This window comes from Caloenas nicobarica, chromosome 2 (genome assembly GCF_036013445.1).
Source record: "Caloenas nicobarica isolate bCalNic1 chromosome 2, bCalNic1.hap1, whole genome shotgun sequence".
In the NCBI taxonomy this organism is placed as follows: domain Eukaryota; kingdom Metazoa; phylum Chordata; class Aves; order Columbiformes; family Columbidae; genus Caloenas; species Caloenas nicobarica.
In genome coordinates, this window is record NC_088246.1 from 10,861,340 (window position 1) to 10,879,687 (window position 18,348).

The window sequence follows — 18,348 nt, forward strand, 5'->3', positions numbered from 1 at the left end:
ATAATAGATTAGTAATACTGTAAGACATCAGGAAGGAAACAAAAACAAAACAAACAAAACACAACCGACATTAGAAAAGTAAATAAATAAGAACCTAGAAAACCACTCAAGTTACTAACCTCTGAAATGTCTGGTCCTTAACTGTATGTACATCTAATAAAAATAAAAAGTGTTCGATATAGAGTTTATTAGAAGTTTTACTTATCATAGGACCTACTGTGTAGTCTTCCAAGAGAAATTTGTCCTGCTATTTACAAAAAGGAGACAACAGATGCTGTCCCCTATCCCTTCCAGGGAAGCTGGGCATTACCAAGCAGAACTAGCCAGTATTCTTGTGGAAAGGACAAGAAGAACTGGATATATCGTGTAGATAAAGGAAATAAGACCTTTGAAAAAAGGAAGCCCTTTCTTGAGGTTACCTGAAACATTTTTGTGGACTTGACAACGTCTGGCTTATCTAGGCTGCAGAAATGGTCGTAATGTTTTGCACACACCTTGCAGGAGAACAGCGTTAACTGTGTAAGTGACCATCACAGCCAGTGAACATGACCTAAGGGCTGGATGTATCACAGCTGATAGCACCAGCAAACAGCAGAGTTTTCTCTGAACAACCCGATGTCAGTAATCCATTAATCTGATAAGCCTGTATTGATTCTATTCCTTCCGTGTTTCTGTCCTCACTAAACACTTCAGAATTTGCCAAGGATACTGAGAGGGAAAAAAAAAAAACAAACAACCCACACCTGTGATTTTATCACATCAATCACTCAAACAAGGGCATTCTAGCATTCTATTATCTTTTACATTTATATTTAAGATTCTCATCTATGGGATACCCACAGGCCACAAAAACCGCCTGCAAAAGTTTTATATCAGTTCAAAGCATATACATGTTTGTGTACGCACCCCTAAATGTCACGAGTGAGGAAAGATAAAAGCAAAAGTACTTTCACTTTCCACCATGGTTTGAACCTCTGAGTTCCTTCTCATTCTCTTGCAATGAAAAAGTATGAGACAAGTCCAAATTTCAACACCCAAGTTTCCTTAAAAGAAGCATATAGCAGTTTACTGCAACAGATCCATCCAGGGAGGTGGGTTGCTGATAACAGATCTCAGGGAGGGCTGATTTACTGATCAGAGAAGCACTTAGTGGTGGTCACCTGAATTCAGCTGAGCTAACCAAAATGTGATGGTAGTCAGGGAGATGGAGACAAATAAGCATCATTTGAGATGGCCTGGGACAACCCACCAGCATCTCTGTGTGCCCCTCCAGAAGGTCTCTCACCTCTACATCCCCATGAGGGAAGGTTTACATAGGACTCATGACCAACATTCAGGCAATGTAAATGAGTGCTGGCTGTCCATGCAAGCATAATCAACCTGAGTATCAATTTAGGTGTCTCAATGTGATGAATAACCCCCCTTTCATCACTATATTTAGAGAGCAGATACTAGCTTTGCCACTCACACAATGTTATCCTGATGAAATAGTATTTCCATAAATTTGCTTGCATAACTTAGCCTTTAGACAATGACAAGTGAAAGAGCCGCAAGTAGTATTCACGGGTAACTGTAAATCAGCCTGGAGTTACTATAATACAATCGAGTTTTGCCAAGTTTGCTTCATTTGGATGGGCTGCTGGACAGGAAATAAACCCCTGGAAATTTTTTGAATCCTCTAAATCAGTGGTTTCCAAACTAGAAGTCCAGTCTCGAAGTATAGTCATGAACTTCCAATAAATCAATTTTTTCTCATAATTAAACTAGCATCATGCTAATACAATATTACTAGTTTGTAATTGAGATTGTAACTGGAAAATCATGAACAGCAAACTCCAAAACACATGATACAAGTGCGAAATAACCATTTTAACAATCCTCTTGGAACAATTTACGTTACGAAGACTTCTTGGTCCAGTGGCTGTCTACGACAGAGGTATATTTCATGTCTTAATACCTAAAAAGTTTGTTCACTTTATTGGCTTTCACTTTATTCAAGTTTTCATTTGACAGTTCAAGTTTTGCCATTCAGAAGCCAGAACATCCTTTCCAGCTTTGGAAAGAACATAGGGATTAACGTCAGAAAACCGAATAAAAAATAAATGGAACACAGTAGATGCAGCTTGTAATGAAATCAGAGCAGTTCTACTTATCTGAATTCATCAGAAAGTTAAAAACTGTTGCTGGCTTGCTAGAAGTTGTGTGTTTTCTGCCCATGCACCCTGAAATATGTTGTGATGCCACATCACAAATTATTTTTTCTTTCCTGCTGACTTATTTCTATGACACCAGCATTCGTAGATGCTAAAATTTGATCGTATAGAGTGTCAGTCACAGACAGGCAAAACGTAGGGAGGAGGCACCTCTCCTGAAATTGCTGCACCAAGTCCTTGTTAAAGATTCAGTGAGTCAGAAGGCATTTTATTTTTCATAAGGTCTGTATTACCGAGTGTTAAAAAACTTCTGAAGATGTCACCTCAGAGGGAGCACAAAATAATTGTAACTCCCAACGCAACTAACCCCACTCCAGAGTTTTTACTGTACCTCTGTGCGAGAGCTTCTCCAGGATGATCCTCAGGCGCTGGAGAACAGGAGGTGAAATGTCATATTTATAGATGTCTATTACCGGCACTCGCTGACATCTCCCAAATATTCCATCTGCAGGAAAGAGAAAAAGAAAAGGAAAAATCTACATTTCGTTTTCTGACAGGAAGAAATGTGTGATGAGATGCGCATTTCCAATGTATACTAATTATATAATGAAGGAACCATTTAAAAGACACTTTAAAAAGCTATCAAAGGAGTACTGAAGCCATGAAATAGGCTATTTTCCATCTAAATATATAAATACTAGAAAAATATTAGTTGGAAGAAGATTTTATTGTACAAGTTAGACATACAGTTTATTTTCTAAAGTAATTCAGACTTCTGCCTCTCAAATCTTTTGAAGTAACACTTCTTTACTGACGAAAAATAGCGTTCTGCACCTGCTATGTTGCAGATTAAAAGTGCAGCATCCAGAAATATAAATACTAATTTGCAGAAACTATGAGGATTTGCAGAAACATTTTTAATGCAAGAGCCGTGTGTTAGGCATTGGTAAATGAGAACTGAATCCGTAATGGCGAGCAAAGGCTCATTTCAAGAAGTACCCTCTAATGAATGCAATAAAAGAAAGCTGCTCACAGAACAATGAGATATTAATGTGGCCTAATTTATTTAGCTCCATTCCATTTGTCTAAAATGACAGACTCTTCTCATCAATGTCTTTTCAAATCACACCTTCTAATTAATTTAGCTTCTTATTAGTCTTTATTTAGAGAATTGTTCATTTTGAGACAAGCTTCCTGTATATGTGTGGGAGGAACAGGGAGTTCAAACATTCAAATTACCTTTCTCTCTTTCATACAAAAGCCTAATTCAGAGCCTAGGTGCTTCACATCCAATCAGACCATCTGCAATTCTGGGCCTCCGAGAAAGAAAGTGGTTTCACGTATTGTTCACAACAGTTCTCTTCTATATAGTGATCCAAAGGAAGCAATTTAAATGCAACAAGTTTAATTAGCAAAATATTCTCCTGCAGTACGAGTTTTAACAGAGTAATTACTTCAGCTCTGATATTACATCTATCCTCAAAAAGGATAGCTGTATCAGATTAGCAGAAAATAACGGTGAGTATTAATTTTCAAATGTCCATTACTTTCTCTGCTGCTTCACAGAGCTAAAAGGCTACAAATGGGAACTACTGGCCCAGCTGTTCACTAAACACAAATAATGGCGCAAAAGAAAATAAACCAATCCAGGATGCAGGAAAAGGGCATTATTAGCCTTCACTGTTAAACACAAACACCTCATCGAAATTAGCCAACTTTTGCTTTCTTCGCCTTTCCAATCCTCCTGTCACTTGCAACTGCCAAATTAACTTGATCCAAATTAAAAACTTACCTCTGAGTTTAATTTTGTTATTGGAAACTAGGTTTAATTTAGAAACCACATACACAGATCTGTTTTTTCTGCCATATAACGTATAAAACAGCCTAAGAGCAGATAAAAATATCTGTTTGAAAACCTGTTGCAGTTGGAAATAAGCGAAGTATATAAATATCAGCCACTTGTAAATGGTTGGATAATAGGAATAAATAAGGTCCTCATTCAGAATGGAATAGTGGAACATTTCAGTGTTCGAGAACGAGATTGTTCAAAATTAAACATAACTTGAAATAGCCAGCTCTATTTTGGAATACCACCATTACCAGCTACAAATCTATGTTTATATAAACAACAAAAATTCCATTATTTTTTTAAAGATAACATACCTCAAAAAAAAAATTATCTTAGAGTCCACAAAAGTATACACATTCAAAATGAATTAAAGTTTTTGCATTAAGTATCATTTCAAGATATCTCAACGGATGCAAAAGCTAATTCACTCACAAATTCTAAAAGAGACCTAACCTTTTTTTCTGAAAGCAGAGTTTTCAGAAACCTTAAGCCAACTGCCTTTGAATAGAACAAAACCTATTTAAATTCTAAAATTAACAATTAGCACATGGGCCTGAGCTGCATTATACAATCTATCCAAAAACACTGGGACTGCTTAGGGAGAAACTGCAAGTTATTTTGGCTTTTTTACTTGAAATACGGGTAGGGTATAAGCAGCTCTGAAGAGGCTGCCATCACAAATAGCGCTCTGCTCAATGCGGTACCGGGAGAGCCGGGGAGCAGAACCCCAAGGAGCGGTTGGCAAATACCATCTCTAAAATACAGAGGGTCTTTATAGTGGGGATTACAGCTGGACTGGAGTTGTGCAAATAGTAGATTTCATAGTTTATCAGTAGGGTTTTTTTTTTTTTCCAAAAAAAAAGTAGCAATTTTCCTAGGTTTTTCTATTTGTTTGGGATTTTTTTTTTGGTTGGGGTTGGTTTGTTTGAGTTTTGTTATTATTTGATTACAACATCTCTGTGGTGAGTGTTCCATTTGCAGAGCACCTCTTTTTTAACCTTTTTTAAAATTACATAGATTGAGGGAGAGGGGAAAGGCAGGGGAGAATGATTTTTAAAAAAAAGAAAAAAAAAGCTCCCCCTCTTTTTCTTTCTAAAAAATCTATTTTGCAGATGTGGCCCAAATTCTGAAATGGCTCGGAGCCAGCACAAACCTCATTTTCATTTAAATTATACTAACGTTTAAAAACCTTGCAGCCCAGTCTGCCACGGACTATCCAAAACCAGCGTGGTCTTTCCAGTGAGTAAGTACATGATGTGACTTTCCAGCCAAACGCAGGGCGATGTGGGGCTGTTCCAGTGTTGGTGTCTGAGCTCCCTGTCGTGCACCCCTTTGACCTCCAACAAGCAAATTGCCCAAAGATGTCATGAAGCAAAAACGCAAATGGAAAAGCTCCCAAATTTTACAGTAAATGTCATACAGTAGAGGAGGTTCGAAGCACAAGCGATGCTTTAGTAACCACCACCCAAGGAAAAGTCCTGTATGCCTATAGCTGTTAAGGCTGTGTTCATACTGAACTTTGATTAAAATAGTACTCTGAGAAGGAAGGTGACATGCAAAAGAGATCTGCTTTTTACGCATGCCCAGAATGAGGGAAGGGTGAGACAACCTATCGATATACACATACGGTTGCTATTAAGGTGCTGTCATTTGGTAACCGTTAGCAAAATGTAGTATCTGAAATTTCCATAGTAATAAAAAAATTAAAAAGAAAAAACTTAGACCTGGAAATATCTGCATTAACAGCGTGGTGATATTGACTTTTAGGCGGCTTCTACATTTGTTTCCAAAGAAGAGACTAAAACAGAAGAACAATATACCAAAGGAGATACTGAGATGCTGCTTTATGTATTTGGCTATTTTGCTAACAGGTTTCTTATTTGAGAAAAAATGCGAGCATATTGTATGTTTTGGTTTTTTTTTTTTTTACAAGCTGCTATTTAAAGTCTTGATTTTTTACAAATATACATTACAAAGCTAGATACTAAGATTAAAAGATACAAATTTAACATAACCCAGGTGCCAAATAAGATCTCAAATTGTGGCAGATGAACCTTTTTATTAGAGACAACAACCTGGAGCATGGTACGTGTATTTACACTGAATATTTATCAACTTCTAGTGAAAAAATTACAACTGACAGATTAAACTGTGAACGAGTCAAAACACAAGTTCTGGAAAGGTGATTTTTGAGAGGGGTTTAGAAGGAAATGGAAACCACCCATCTTAATTCATTATTTTGCCCATTTGCCATTAATTGGATATTTATGTGGATATTTAGTGAGGATATTTAGTGAGGTGGACTGCAAACTGGCTGAAGGAGAGAAGCCAGAGAGTTGTGATCAATGGGGCGGAGTCTGGTTGGAGGCCTGTATCTAGTGGAGTGCCTCAAGGGTCAGTTCTGGGACCAATACTGTTCAATATATTCATCAATGACTTGGATGAGGGAATTGAGTGTACTATCAGCAAGTTTGCTGATGACACCAAGCTGGGAGGAGTGGCTGACACGCCAGAGGGCTGTGCTGCCATCCAGCGAGATCTGGACAGGCTGGAGAGTTGGGCGGGGAAAAATTTAATGAAATATAACAAGGGGAAATGTAGAGTCTTTCATCTGGGCAGGAACAACCCCAGGTTCCAGTACAGGTTGGGGAATGACCTATTAGAGAGCAGTGTAGGGGAAAGGGACCTGGGGGTCCTGGTGGACAGCAGGATGACCATGAGCCAGCACTGTGCCCTTGTGGCCAAGAAGGCCAATGGCATCCTGGGGTGTATTAGAAGGGGGGTGGTTAGTAGGTCCAGAGAGGTTCTCCTTCCCCTCTACTCTGCCCTGGTGAGACCTCATCTGGAATATTGTGTCCAGTTCTGGGCCCCTCAGTTCAAGAAGGACAGGGAACTGCTGGAGAGAGTCCAGCGCAGGGCAACGAAGATGCTGAAGGGAGTGGAGCATCTCCCTTATGAGGAAAGGCTGAGGGAGCTGGGTCTCTTTAGCTTGGAGAAGAGGAGACTGAGGGGTGACCTCATAAATGTTTATAAATATATAAAGGGTGGGTGTCACGAGGATGGAGCCAGGCTCTTCTCGGTGACAACCAACAGTAAGACAAGGGGTAATGGGTTCAAGCTGGAACACAAGAGGTTCCACTTAAATGTGAGAAGAAACTTCTTCTCAGTGAGGGTGACAGAACACTGGAACAGGCTGCCCAGGGGGGTTGTGGATTCTCCTTCTCTGGAGACATTCAAAACCCGCCTGGACGCCTTCCTGTGTAACCTCACCTAAGTTTTCCTGCTCTGGCAGGGGGATTGGACTAGATGATCTTTTGAGGTCCCTTCCAATCCCTAACATTCTGTGATTCTGTGATTCTGTGATTCTGTGATATTTATTACCTCTCTTACCCACTGAGGAAAGAAGCACCATGTTACATTCATGACAGACATCTAGGTATCAAATTATGTAAAAGAAGAGCACAAAAAAACATAGTTTGAAACAGTTTTGAAGAGTTGATTGTGCCAGCATGCTCACTTGGTAAGGTAGACAGGCATCACATGCTTAACAGGTACTAGACAATCTTTGGAAACTTGCACTGTGACCACCTTCACCTTGCAGGCAAGACTGTTTGTGGACATTCAATTCTTTTTAAGTAGTGTTTCCTACAAAAAATAACCATGTGTAATAAACTGTCCTTGGCTAGAGAAACAAATCCCATCCTGGAACCAATAAGTATGGCTAATCTGACAATTGAAACTAAGACATGTACAAGACTCGGCACAGTTTTGAATAATACCAGCAAAAAAAAGAATAAGTTCTTGTTGACCAAAGCTATGAGGACTGGTAGAGACACTGGAGGCTGATGAGAGCTTCACAGATGTAAATTAAAAGAGTGTGTTTTGCACTCATCAATTATTTAGATCCACATGCAGAGAAATTTTCACATGGTGCTGACGGGTGACCTTTTCAAAGGAGCCTTCAAGCAGATGCTTTGAAGCACCGGTTCTGCTCTTCAAGCTTCCAGCAGCAGCTGGAAAGGAGGCGGCTCTCCAGACAGAGGCAGGACTGGCATTCATGGGTCAACCAATGCTTCAGCTGCCTTGCCCTAATTACCTAACAATTGTTAAAAAATTGTAAAGTAGAGCTTTGTATAAAATGTAAGTTTTGTCCCACATTGCAGGCATTTTCCTTTGTTCTTGAGTCATAAATGTAAACAAGAAAGTCCACAGACCCAGTGGTGTGACAAAGGGCATCTGCTGCCACTTTGGACTGTGTCATTTGTGCTCTTGCAGTCAATCAGAGAAACTCCTCTGATGTTGCTGCAGAGTTTTCAGTGGGCATCATTCTCCAGCAACGTAACCTTCTGTAAGAAAATGATTCATTCTTCTCACTGAATATGGACATTACTTAAACCAACAGCTTGGGGAAGGAGCGTGAAGTGGCTGTAAGATCCAAGAGAAGTCCAGGACTAATGAAAAGGCCAGTGCTTGATGTCTTATAACCCAAGGTTAGAGCCTGACTTGCCTACTGGAAAGATTAAATCATTTTCCAGTGGGAAGCATAACATCTGCATCTCAAAAGTCTCACGACACTGGACTTCAAGGTCACAGATTTTAAATGTTTTAGGAAGTATGAAGGAGATTATTAAAATATTTTACTCTTCTATCCCTGCTATTTCTCTGCAGTAAGGTGTTTGTTTTCAAAATTATTAAAAAAAATGTTACAGTTCTGTTAAGTTGCATTCCAGAAGGCTTATTTCAGACCACGTAGACCACAAACCCACATTCAGCATTTACAAATAAGCTCTTCCGCAAACGGCATCTTTTCAATATTCCACTTACTAAAAAAGATTTGTTCGTAATTTATACTTCTACTTTTAAATTGCCTTTACATGTGAGGTTGAGGTCATGCAGATAGAGCAAGGGTGGCTTCTACAGTGTCATTTCTCATGCAATGTTTTGAAAATATCACTGCAATGCTTGCTAACAGCAAATGCTTACAAGTCTCACTGCACCAGTTCGTCAGAAAAGCTGCTGCTTGCGATCACCGTGAACTGCATTGCAAACCTGCAGCGCTCCACCGAGAATGCCGCCTCCTTCCTTGGAGCCAATCTCCCCGCGTTAAACTTTTCAAACCTTTTTATCATTTTATTTTGCTTATCTGTGTGGAGCCTCAATAGTCCTGAGTTGTTTCCCATTCAGAGCAGTAACACTGGCATCTAGTGGACAGTTTCCTGCTCAGGGATCAGTCCTGGAGCAAACATTGTTCACCTTCTGCATTTATTTACTTTTAGATCCATTTGACTTCATCTGCAATCCACAGCTACGCAGCTACAACACCTTCAGTCCACCCTGTCCTTCCCTACTACCCTGATGGCTGATAGCCACGTGGAAGTTTTTAATGCTGTTATTTAAAATTAAGAAATGCAATACAGGGAAAAAAAAACCAACCTAGGATATTTGTTTCTAGAAGTAATGCATTATTAAAACAAGTAAGCAAAGTGCATACAGATTGTTTTAGGAAGAGTACGTCCTGGTATTCTATGTTTGCTAGTCTGTAAAGCACAAAACATTATTAAATAAATGTAAATCCTCAACTGTAAATAAAACACAAAGCATAAATTTTTCTTGTCGTTGATTTATGTTGTGGATTCAATAGAAACACCGTAAGAAGCAGAAAAAAACCACAAAAGTGAGATGTTCTGAACTTGAAAAAAAAAATTATCCAACAAGAAAACACTATGCAGCGGATACTCTTACTAATAGAGCTGTAAATACAATCTTCCTCAGCTGCTAAATAAACTGTTGCCTGGAGGGCAAAGGTAGCTTTGTGAATTCTGCTGAAAGTCAGACCACCTCACAGTCCTATAAAAGGACTCGAACAAGGTTTAATGCCTTTCCTCACCTCTTTGGACACGAATACTTACGGAAAAAGTGGATGGCAGGTCTGCTTGCAACTGAATAAAACCCAAAACATTTCTGCTGGTAAAAAGAACTGGATGGCATGTTAGCGATTATGAAAGTGCTCATCTGAAAAGATAAAAGTTCGCATTAACAGCAGCATTAGTTAGCTGTTGTGCAAACACTGTGATAGGGCTGGGATTTGCAAAGCTCCAGATCATCTTGCTGCATGTCTGAGAAAGAATAAATAGATCCTCTGGGGGTTACAGTCCCCTTGTCTTAAAGGAGGAATTCCGAGAGCGAGTTCTGGAGGACCCTGTTCTTCCTTCATCAAAAAAAAAAAAAAAAAAAAAAAAGATGTAACCTTCAACAGAGGGGAAATACAATTTCAGGAACTGTTTCTGTGCTAACCTGCTAATTTAAGTGGTGGATTGCATAGTCCCAAAATATTATGCACATTTTCACTTGAAAGGTTTTTTTTTTTTTGAAGTTACAACAGAAATATTTAAATTGTAGAGAGAGTAACTAAAAAAAAAATCATATTCTTTCTTGAGTCCAGCAAAAGGAGGGAAGGAGAGGACTGTGAAAAAGCTAGCTACCGTTTAACAAAGCAAGAAGAGAGATGGCTTGCCATGAAAAGAAGTGCTGCCTGCTTCCAAAAAGCCCCCAAGTTATTCAGCTAAGAGAATGAGAGGTCCAGATTTCAATGCCTACTTTCTGCAATTCAGAGCACAGAAATGAACCTCGCTCTTAACGGGTCGTTCAGAGGCCTCGCAGCCGCAGAAATAATGGCCATGTCTTGGGAGGAGAGGGCAGGAGGGTGTTTAAGGAAAGGAAAAAGTAGAGATGAAAAGAAAGCAAGTCTTAAATTTTTTGCTGCTAGAGCTGATGTTCCAGTTGAATAATGCTTGAATAATTTGGTACTTCTTAGAGAAACCAACTTGAATTTTCCACGGCCTAGGTAACTACATGGAATGAAAGTTGTGCTTTTTGGCTTCATGATGAGGACAAAAAAGGATGACAAAGCAGTGACCCAGATCAACATCTTCCACATCCAGATGACCGCTGCTGTCTGAAAGCCACAGAAGCCATTAGCCTCTAATGTTGATCACAGAGACAACAACAACAACAAAAAAACCAAATGCAAAACCACCGCACAAAAAAATGCCACCACACTCCTCAAGACGATCTATTTGTTATATATTAAGAGGACTTTTCTAAGCAAAACTACATACTCAATATTAGCTACCATATCGCTAAGAAAAAAAGAGCTTGCAATCAAAACCATCTGAATGACAAGTCCTTTTTTTTGTCAATACTGGTACTAAAGAGAAAAGGGAGGAAAGACTTCAACATACAACTCCTCCTCCAAGAGGAAAAATACCTTAAATTCAATTGTAAGTCAAGTATTAGTAGGCTTACAAAAAAGCTCTCTCATTTCTTTATCATATTTAGTAATTGGACTGCAAGATTAATATGTAAGTTTATACTTTGCATTGCAATCTCAGAGAGAAATCTGAGCCATGTATCACCCCCGATCTAGAAAAAAAGCTCTTTTTTTTTCCAGAAAACAGAACACTGAATTCTGACCACATGACTAATAGAAAGATATGAATAAACTAGAGAAGTTAAGAAAGAAAGGAGGTATACACATAGATCCTTAAGTATTGAACTATCTGATGCTTTATGGGAAAAGACTAAAAGTTTATGCAACCTGGTTGATTAATTATTTATGACATTATTGGGAGAAATGGAGTGAAGAGAGAAAAATGAACAATCTGAATCAGAACAAGTTTCAAGCAGGGAGAAACTGTTCTAAAGCTGTTCAGCTCCCTCCTGGATGAGTAATGGAACTCCTGTTGCTCGTACTGTTTAAAATTAATCCAGAGCAATGGGGAATGATGAAACATGAACAATTCTTTTTTTTTACTCAATATGCATTTATGAACAGAGGTTACTGGAGGGAGTAAGAATTTATTTATGGAGGCAATGAGATGCAAATACACTAATGCTTATTTATGCACACTAATTTTCCAAGTATCACTGAGATGTACTTCAGTCACTTCAAGGATCCCCATTACATTTTCGGTTGGTGCCAAGAACCACTTTGGTGCTGGCAATGTCTTCGCTGTGTGATGAGGCTGTAGCTGCTCTTGCATCTGTATTCCCAAGGCAAAAATAACTCTGCAAGGAAACATGCTCAGCAAAATGGATTTCTGTATCAATTTTCATTTTTTATAAAAAACAAAGTAGTGAAAGGTTTAACTTGTGCTAAGTGCCAAGAGCTTATATTATAAGAGTTAGTTATTACAAGTCTGCAGGAGACAGTGTCCTCGTGAAAACATGACTAATGACCGTTCCATTCATATTCATTAGATGCAGTATCTAATAGTTAGAGCAAACTTGGTTTACTTCTGACCTTTGCCAAACTCAAAGTTTCCTAGATCTTTGCAGGACAATATGTATTGAGACAGCAGATGACTTTTGTAATCTGAGCTACTGAATTTATTCCTAAATGAAATTGACTTCAGACATGCATGGAATTATAGTAACAAACACCTCCATCTTGTTCCCTCGCTGCAAAATATTACAAAAAATTATAGAAAATTATGTTATGCCAACCTGAACGCATCATCAGAAATTTCAAATGCATTCCTTTATGAAGGGGAGGGGAAATCCTTCTAAACTAGGGTAACTTCACAGAATGCTGCACTCTGTGGACTGATTAAAACTGTTTGGAGCTATCTCAGAAATCTCTCCACCTTGCTCAAGCATGAAATCTCAGCATGCCTACAGAAGCCACGGCACCTCAAGCCGCCTCTGGCAGTTTCCTCACGGACGCTGGTACAGCTGAGAACCTCCCCTTGAACTTGGACAGAGCGATGCCAACAGTTTCTGCCGAACAGGCTGGAGTGTGTGAAAAACCTGACAGTTTTCAAGAAAACTGTGTTTTAAAACAGCTAAATAGGATGTTACATAGCTAGGAGCACCTATCAGAAGCTGCACCTGGAAAAGTTATTTCTACCACAATGCCTGGTCTGGATGCATCTGCCATGTGACAGCATCTGCGTACGTCCTGCAGCTTTGCTAACGGCAACAGGTGGAGGACACGAGATATTACAGTCGTTCTCGCTTGGTTCAGACCCCAGCGTTCAGTCTGAGAGAATGCAGGGCAAAAACACTCAGGAGGTTTGTGGATATAGAAGTTGGAATCAGGAGGTGATGTCATTCAGTATGCAGCGCTGATGAGGTCAGTGTGGGAATTACAGAGTTCTGGTGTCCAAATTTTAAAATGAGTGATCAATTTTAGAAACGACATTGAGGAAAGCAAAAGAGATTATCTAAAGGCTGGAAAAAGCCCTACGGTGAAATGCCTTTTTCAGCATAAAAATCTTCAGAAAAGAGGATGATCTTTTGTCTCTTTAAGTGAGCCTGCAGACAGATAAAATGATATGGGAACAGAGATCTGGAGCAGGACTGTGAGCAGTTTCAGAAGTATTTAATTTTCACCAGTTTTGTGGGTTACAGTTCATAACAACTTTTAAGATTTGCAGTGTTAGAAATTATGGTACAAATGAATCCAAAAAGCAAGAATTTTCTGCTTTTACAATGCACACGGAGACTCCTCAATGCATGTGAAATGTTCAGTCTCAAATTGCTTCCTGATTTATTAACAGAATACATCCAGCTCATAGGAAATATTTAACATTTTAGCATATTTATAGGTTGAAATGTGCTTTTTAATATACTGTAGACAAAAGCCATAATTTAACTGGGATTTGGTGGCAGAATTTAAGCTACTCACAGCTTAAGAGTCTAATGCAATTTGAGTGGTTAAGTACAGTTGTATACTCAGTACATGCACTTCTTAAAAGAAGACAGAACTTTAAAAAATATTAATTTTGAACAAAGTATTCATACTACAAAAAAAGGAAATAACAGTTCATCAAATATGCAAAATAAAAAAAAAAAAAGCTTGAAAGCCAGGACTACAGGATCAGCCAAAAACCCCATTGTAATAATACTTTACTAATGAGCGCTGTACTGTATCTTTCTAAATTTCTCCCTCATACTATATTGCTTATGAAGTGCCAGATTCTTGCTTGGGATAACAAAACTACACAGAAAATAGTCTGTTTGATGTCTCTTCTTATACTCCAGCTGAATACTCTTTCAGGCAGAAACCATCACCTTTTTTTAATATGTTTTGATAGAGCTAACAAAAAGGACTGCAATCCTAAGCGAAGGAAAATGCTTCTACCCCAAAAAATCTATGATTCCGAAGCTTCTGCTGGATTATTGAAAATAACAACACATGTTTAAATAATATCACTGAATTTATGACACTTACTAGATGAATAACTATCACCCAGGTCTGTGAACAAAGGCAACTTTACGCATGTCACCTCGGAGTTTCTCTCTTCTGCCAGTGCTTTGCCCTTCCCCAGTTATTCAACCAGTTGAGCCTACGCTCCTGTTCTGGCCAACAAGTTTTGCAAAGACTTCTCCAAAGGCAGAAATGTAAACAGAACTGTACAACCACTAATGAAACGAAAAGGATAAAGCAGCATTTTAAAACTGTGTGAGGAAAGAGAAACAATCCTGAAAAAGCCACCACCTCCTGTCCCTGGCCATACTCCAGCTCTAATCTGCCCATCAACGTAATCCTTCTCTCATGAAACATAATTTGGATATACTGAAACTAGGAAGATTTCCAAGCCACATACAGATATAAACAGGTATTGACACACCTAGACATTTTTGTTTGATCTACGACAGCATTTTCTCCCAAAGGCATCAACCAAAATAGACAATTTTTATCTGTTAATCCAACTGCTGCATATCTAGTAAGTGGTTTGATTTTACAGTGTATTCCATTTATTTCTTCGTTGTCACTAAGAACAGGAGTCAGAGACAACTGTTACAAATTTTGCTGCTATTTTCAGTGTTCACAAATGGACAATGTAGGAACTGGACTTCCACTTCTCTCACATCTGGAGCATCACCCTTTTAAACACAAATGTTCACCCCGAAGTCAAGAAAGGACAGGCCAGAAAACAACCTGTAAATTTTAATAAATTCAAGACGTTAAAGGCTGCACCCTAAGTCTTCTACACAAGTTTGATTTGCCTCCAAGTTCATATTCTGCCCAAACCACTGACTGCTGTCATATTTGGTGCAACTTGTTATGGGTGGAAAGATAAGCAGCAGGGCAGCAAAAAGAGGAGGTTTATCTATGGCAGCTAATCTCCTCAATCAACAGCACTCAGCTCTGCTTAACAGCCGTTGCCAAGTAACGGGGACCAGCTTTTCTTATCGGCTTCATAATGTTTCATTGACTATTCAGACTAGAATAGAAAGCTGTGACACTCAGGGTTATAAGCAGCACAAAATGAAAATGGCATATTATGTGGTATGAAGAAGAGAAATCTTTTAGCCCTCACCTTATCTGGACAGTGACTGTTACTCAAAAAAAAAAAATCTATCATTTTCTGCTCTGCTTATTTTAATATCACAAAACAAACAGAAAAATATATTTACATAAATAAGATTTTTTTTAAACATTGCTGGCAAATGCTCAGCAATTCACTGACGTTACTGATACCTCTTATACGAAGAGACAAGGGTTGTGCAGATCCCTATTACGTTACTGAAAAGCAAGCGTTTGTTGCTTATTCTAAAGCTATTGCAGCAGCTTCAATGCTTTGAGGGATGTCTTCTCACAGTAGGTGGGATATTCCTCAAACCTTTATAACCATGATCAGAATAAGACAATCTATGCAAAACTGACAGCATTACATTTCTTTAGCAGTATTACGACTTCTCTCTCCTGTCTTCATCTCTGCACAGGTTCTGATTTTCTGTTCAGATATTGACACTCTTCGTGTACTGGAACAGGAGCAGCAAAGCGTTATTGCACCTCTTCTGATTATGATTTTTAGTATAACCACCTTTTCTGATTCTCTGGTTACTAAAATTTAAATCTGAGGCCATCCAGAATCATGATGAACTGTAACTGTCATTGTACTTGTGTGTTATAATCAGCATATACAGAATTATATCAGTACCCACCACAGGAAAAGTGGTAAATAAGAGAATATACTTAGACACATTCACTGTATCAGAGAACCTAATGGTATACTGCCCAAATTAGAAAATAAATTTGTTTATCTTTATTCCATCCTGAAGAATAACTAACCACCCCCAAGTCACCGTTTCCAGAGAACTATGACCCCTCAAAGTTTTGTCTTTGATGTGTATTTACCCATGCCCAGAAAATGGAAGGAATATCCTGCAACAAATTTTACACTCATGGAATTCTCTGTCTTTCAGACAAAGTTCAGTTTTGGGTTTAAGCCAAATATTTACAAGCATTTGAGGTTGCAAGTACTTCGAAAGGATGTCATGTTACCCAGTCTCAGAAACCCCAATGCATTCGGTTACTGTTAAGTACATCCCTAAATTTTAATTCATTGCAAGTCTCCCAGATCCTACTGGGAATATTTCCACACTTAAAAATAACTTTTTTGCTTAAGCAGTTGTCTGTACAGCAGCCTCAGTGTTCCATGGCTGTCTCAGCTTTCCCAAAATTTCAGAAAAATCTGAAAAAATTAAAAGTAGTTGCAAAATGCTGCAAGTATCATATCACGCCCTTCAGGAAATTTTAAATCTTTGGTATAATATGGAGTCTGTAGGACAAATACCGGCTGCTGAAGCAGAAACACACCTTTCTAGCACTGAAGTTTCCTCCGCAGATGGAATTTCAAAGTACCGATTACACTTAGGTTGAAACATCTTACGTGATCATTATACAGTGTGAGACAACTACGGGCTCTCTTACGTTTAGAATGGTGCTGATGAATTCATTTCACAAAGGCATAATTTTTGGCCTTCTTTCAGTGAAAAATAACTTCTGAGATATACTCCCAAAGCTCACCACACTCTCACCAGTAAATCTGCGGTTTTGTCTAGACAGTGTGTTTAGATGACCTAGAGCAGGGTTATCGACTTCTCCACCTACTCATCTCCTTCCATTTTTCAACATTAACAAGGATAGTGAAACTGCAAATAAGTGAAAGTATTATTTCTAACAACAAATAAAGGCAATGTTTCTTTTCACACTAAATGGCCTGAGTTTTAGGAAAAATTGGTTTAATCCTTATTCAGCCCACCAAACCTCACATATGAGATTAGACAGGTAAGTTAGGAGTGTAGTTGATACAAGCTTCCTCCAGACCTGACAAAGATAGAGAGGCACATGCTGAAGGTCATGTGGCTAAACTAAAATCTAAATCATTAAACTGAACGGATACGTGCCTTGATATGAAGAAAGTCACAAGACTGATAAATCGCTTAGCCGTAACAAAGAACAAACTCTAAAAAAACCTGTGGATCCAGCCTTAGCTTAAGGGCTACTATCAGTTTTCACCCAGCTTGGTTTTCAGCTAACAAACACTAAGAGGAGGTGTTACAACTATTTCAGCTTGCTGGAGTACAAATAATGAAGTCATAGAAGGTTCAAATAGAGAAGCGTTGAGTTTTCTTCTGTTGCTCAAACAAGTAAATTAATAAATTTATTACTCATTTGAATCTATTGATTTATTACTAATTGAATCTATCTATATGAAATTATTACTATTTCAATAACTTAAGAAGCATTATTTTAACCAGAGCGCAGCAACACACACACAAAAAATGCATTTCCAAATATTTTGCCTTCACTACACTTCCATGAAGATATAGAAACTATAGGAAAAAAAACGGGAACATGGGTAATTTTGATGCTTAAGACTTTTTCTTTTTGCTCTGAGTCAGGGAGTGTCAAGTTCTTAGTCATGGAGAGGTGACAAGGTTCATTAAAAGCAAACAATGGCATAGACGGAAAGAGCCAGAATGTATTTCCATCTTTTGATCTCAGAGCGAATGCAGCCTGGTATAAATGAGAGACCTCTTTAGCCATGACCACATAAGTGTGATGTAGGAGGACTGCAAGCGATGGCAGAACTAAAGTTTTAAGTCCTATCAGGAGGATTGCACCAACTCTTGGGGCCAAGCACTGTTATGTCAGGAAGTATCCATCACCTGAAGTTACTTCTTAACATATTCAAGAAAAACAACTAATTCTCTGGCAGTTCATAAAGAGTATCACATCTTAAAAATCCATTTAAATTTCTCTTTGAATAGTGTATAATTGCTCCTTTACTCCTGTGCCATATCAGTAGTGACATTACTTTGGAACATGCACATCATGATCCCTAAGGGACAGATTTTCAAAGCTGAGCAGCAAGGAATAAAAATATCGGATAGGCACAGGTATGGAAATCCACAATTTTGTGTGTGCATAAAATCAGCCATATGGGCTGTGTCTCAGGCAAGCAAAGATGAACTGCAAGTGCAGATACAGGGAGCATTTCCATATTATGATGCACAACCTAAGGAAGATGGCAGAGGTTACTGCCTCTG

The 18,348-nt window shown here is 38.6% G+C and overlaps 1 protein-coding gene across 1 annotated transcript in view; it reads right to left on the minus strand.

The window, feature by feature from the left end:
- Positions 1–18,348, minus strand: part of PTPRN2 (protein tyrosine phosphatase receptor type N2) — a 652,409-nt gene that overhangs the window by 488,020 nt on the left and 146,041 nt on the right. The window contains 1 exon segment of the mRNA XM_065628527.1: positions 2,545–2,658. Coding sequence (XP_065484599.1) covers positions 2,545–2,658 — 114 coding nt within the window.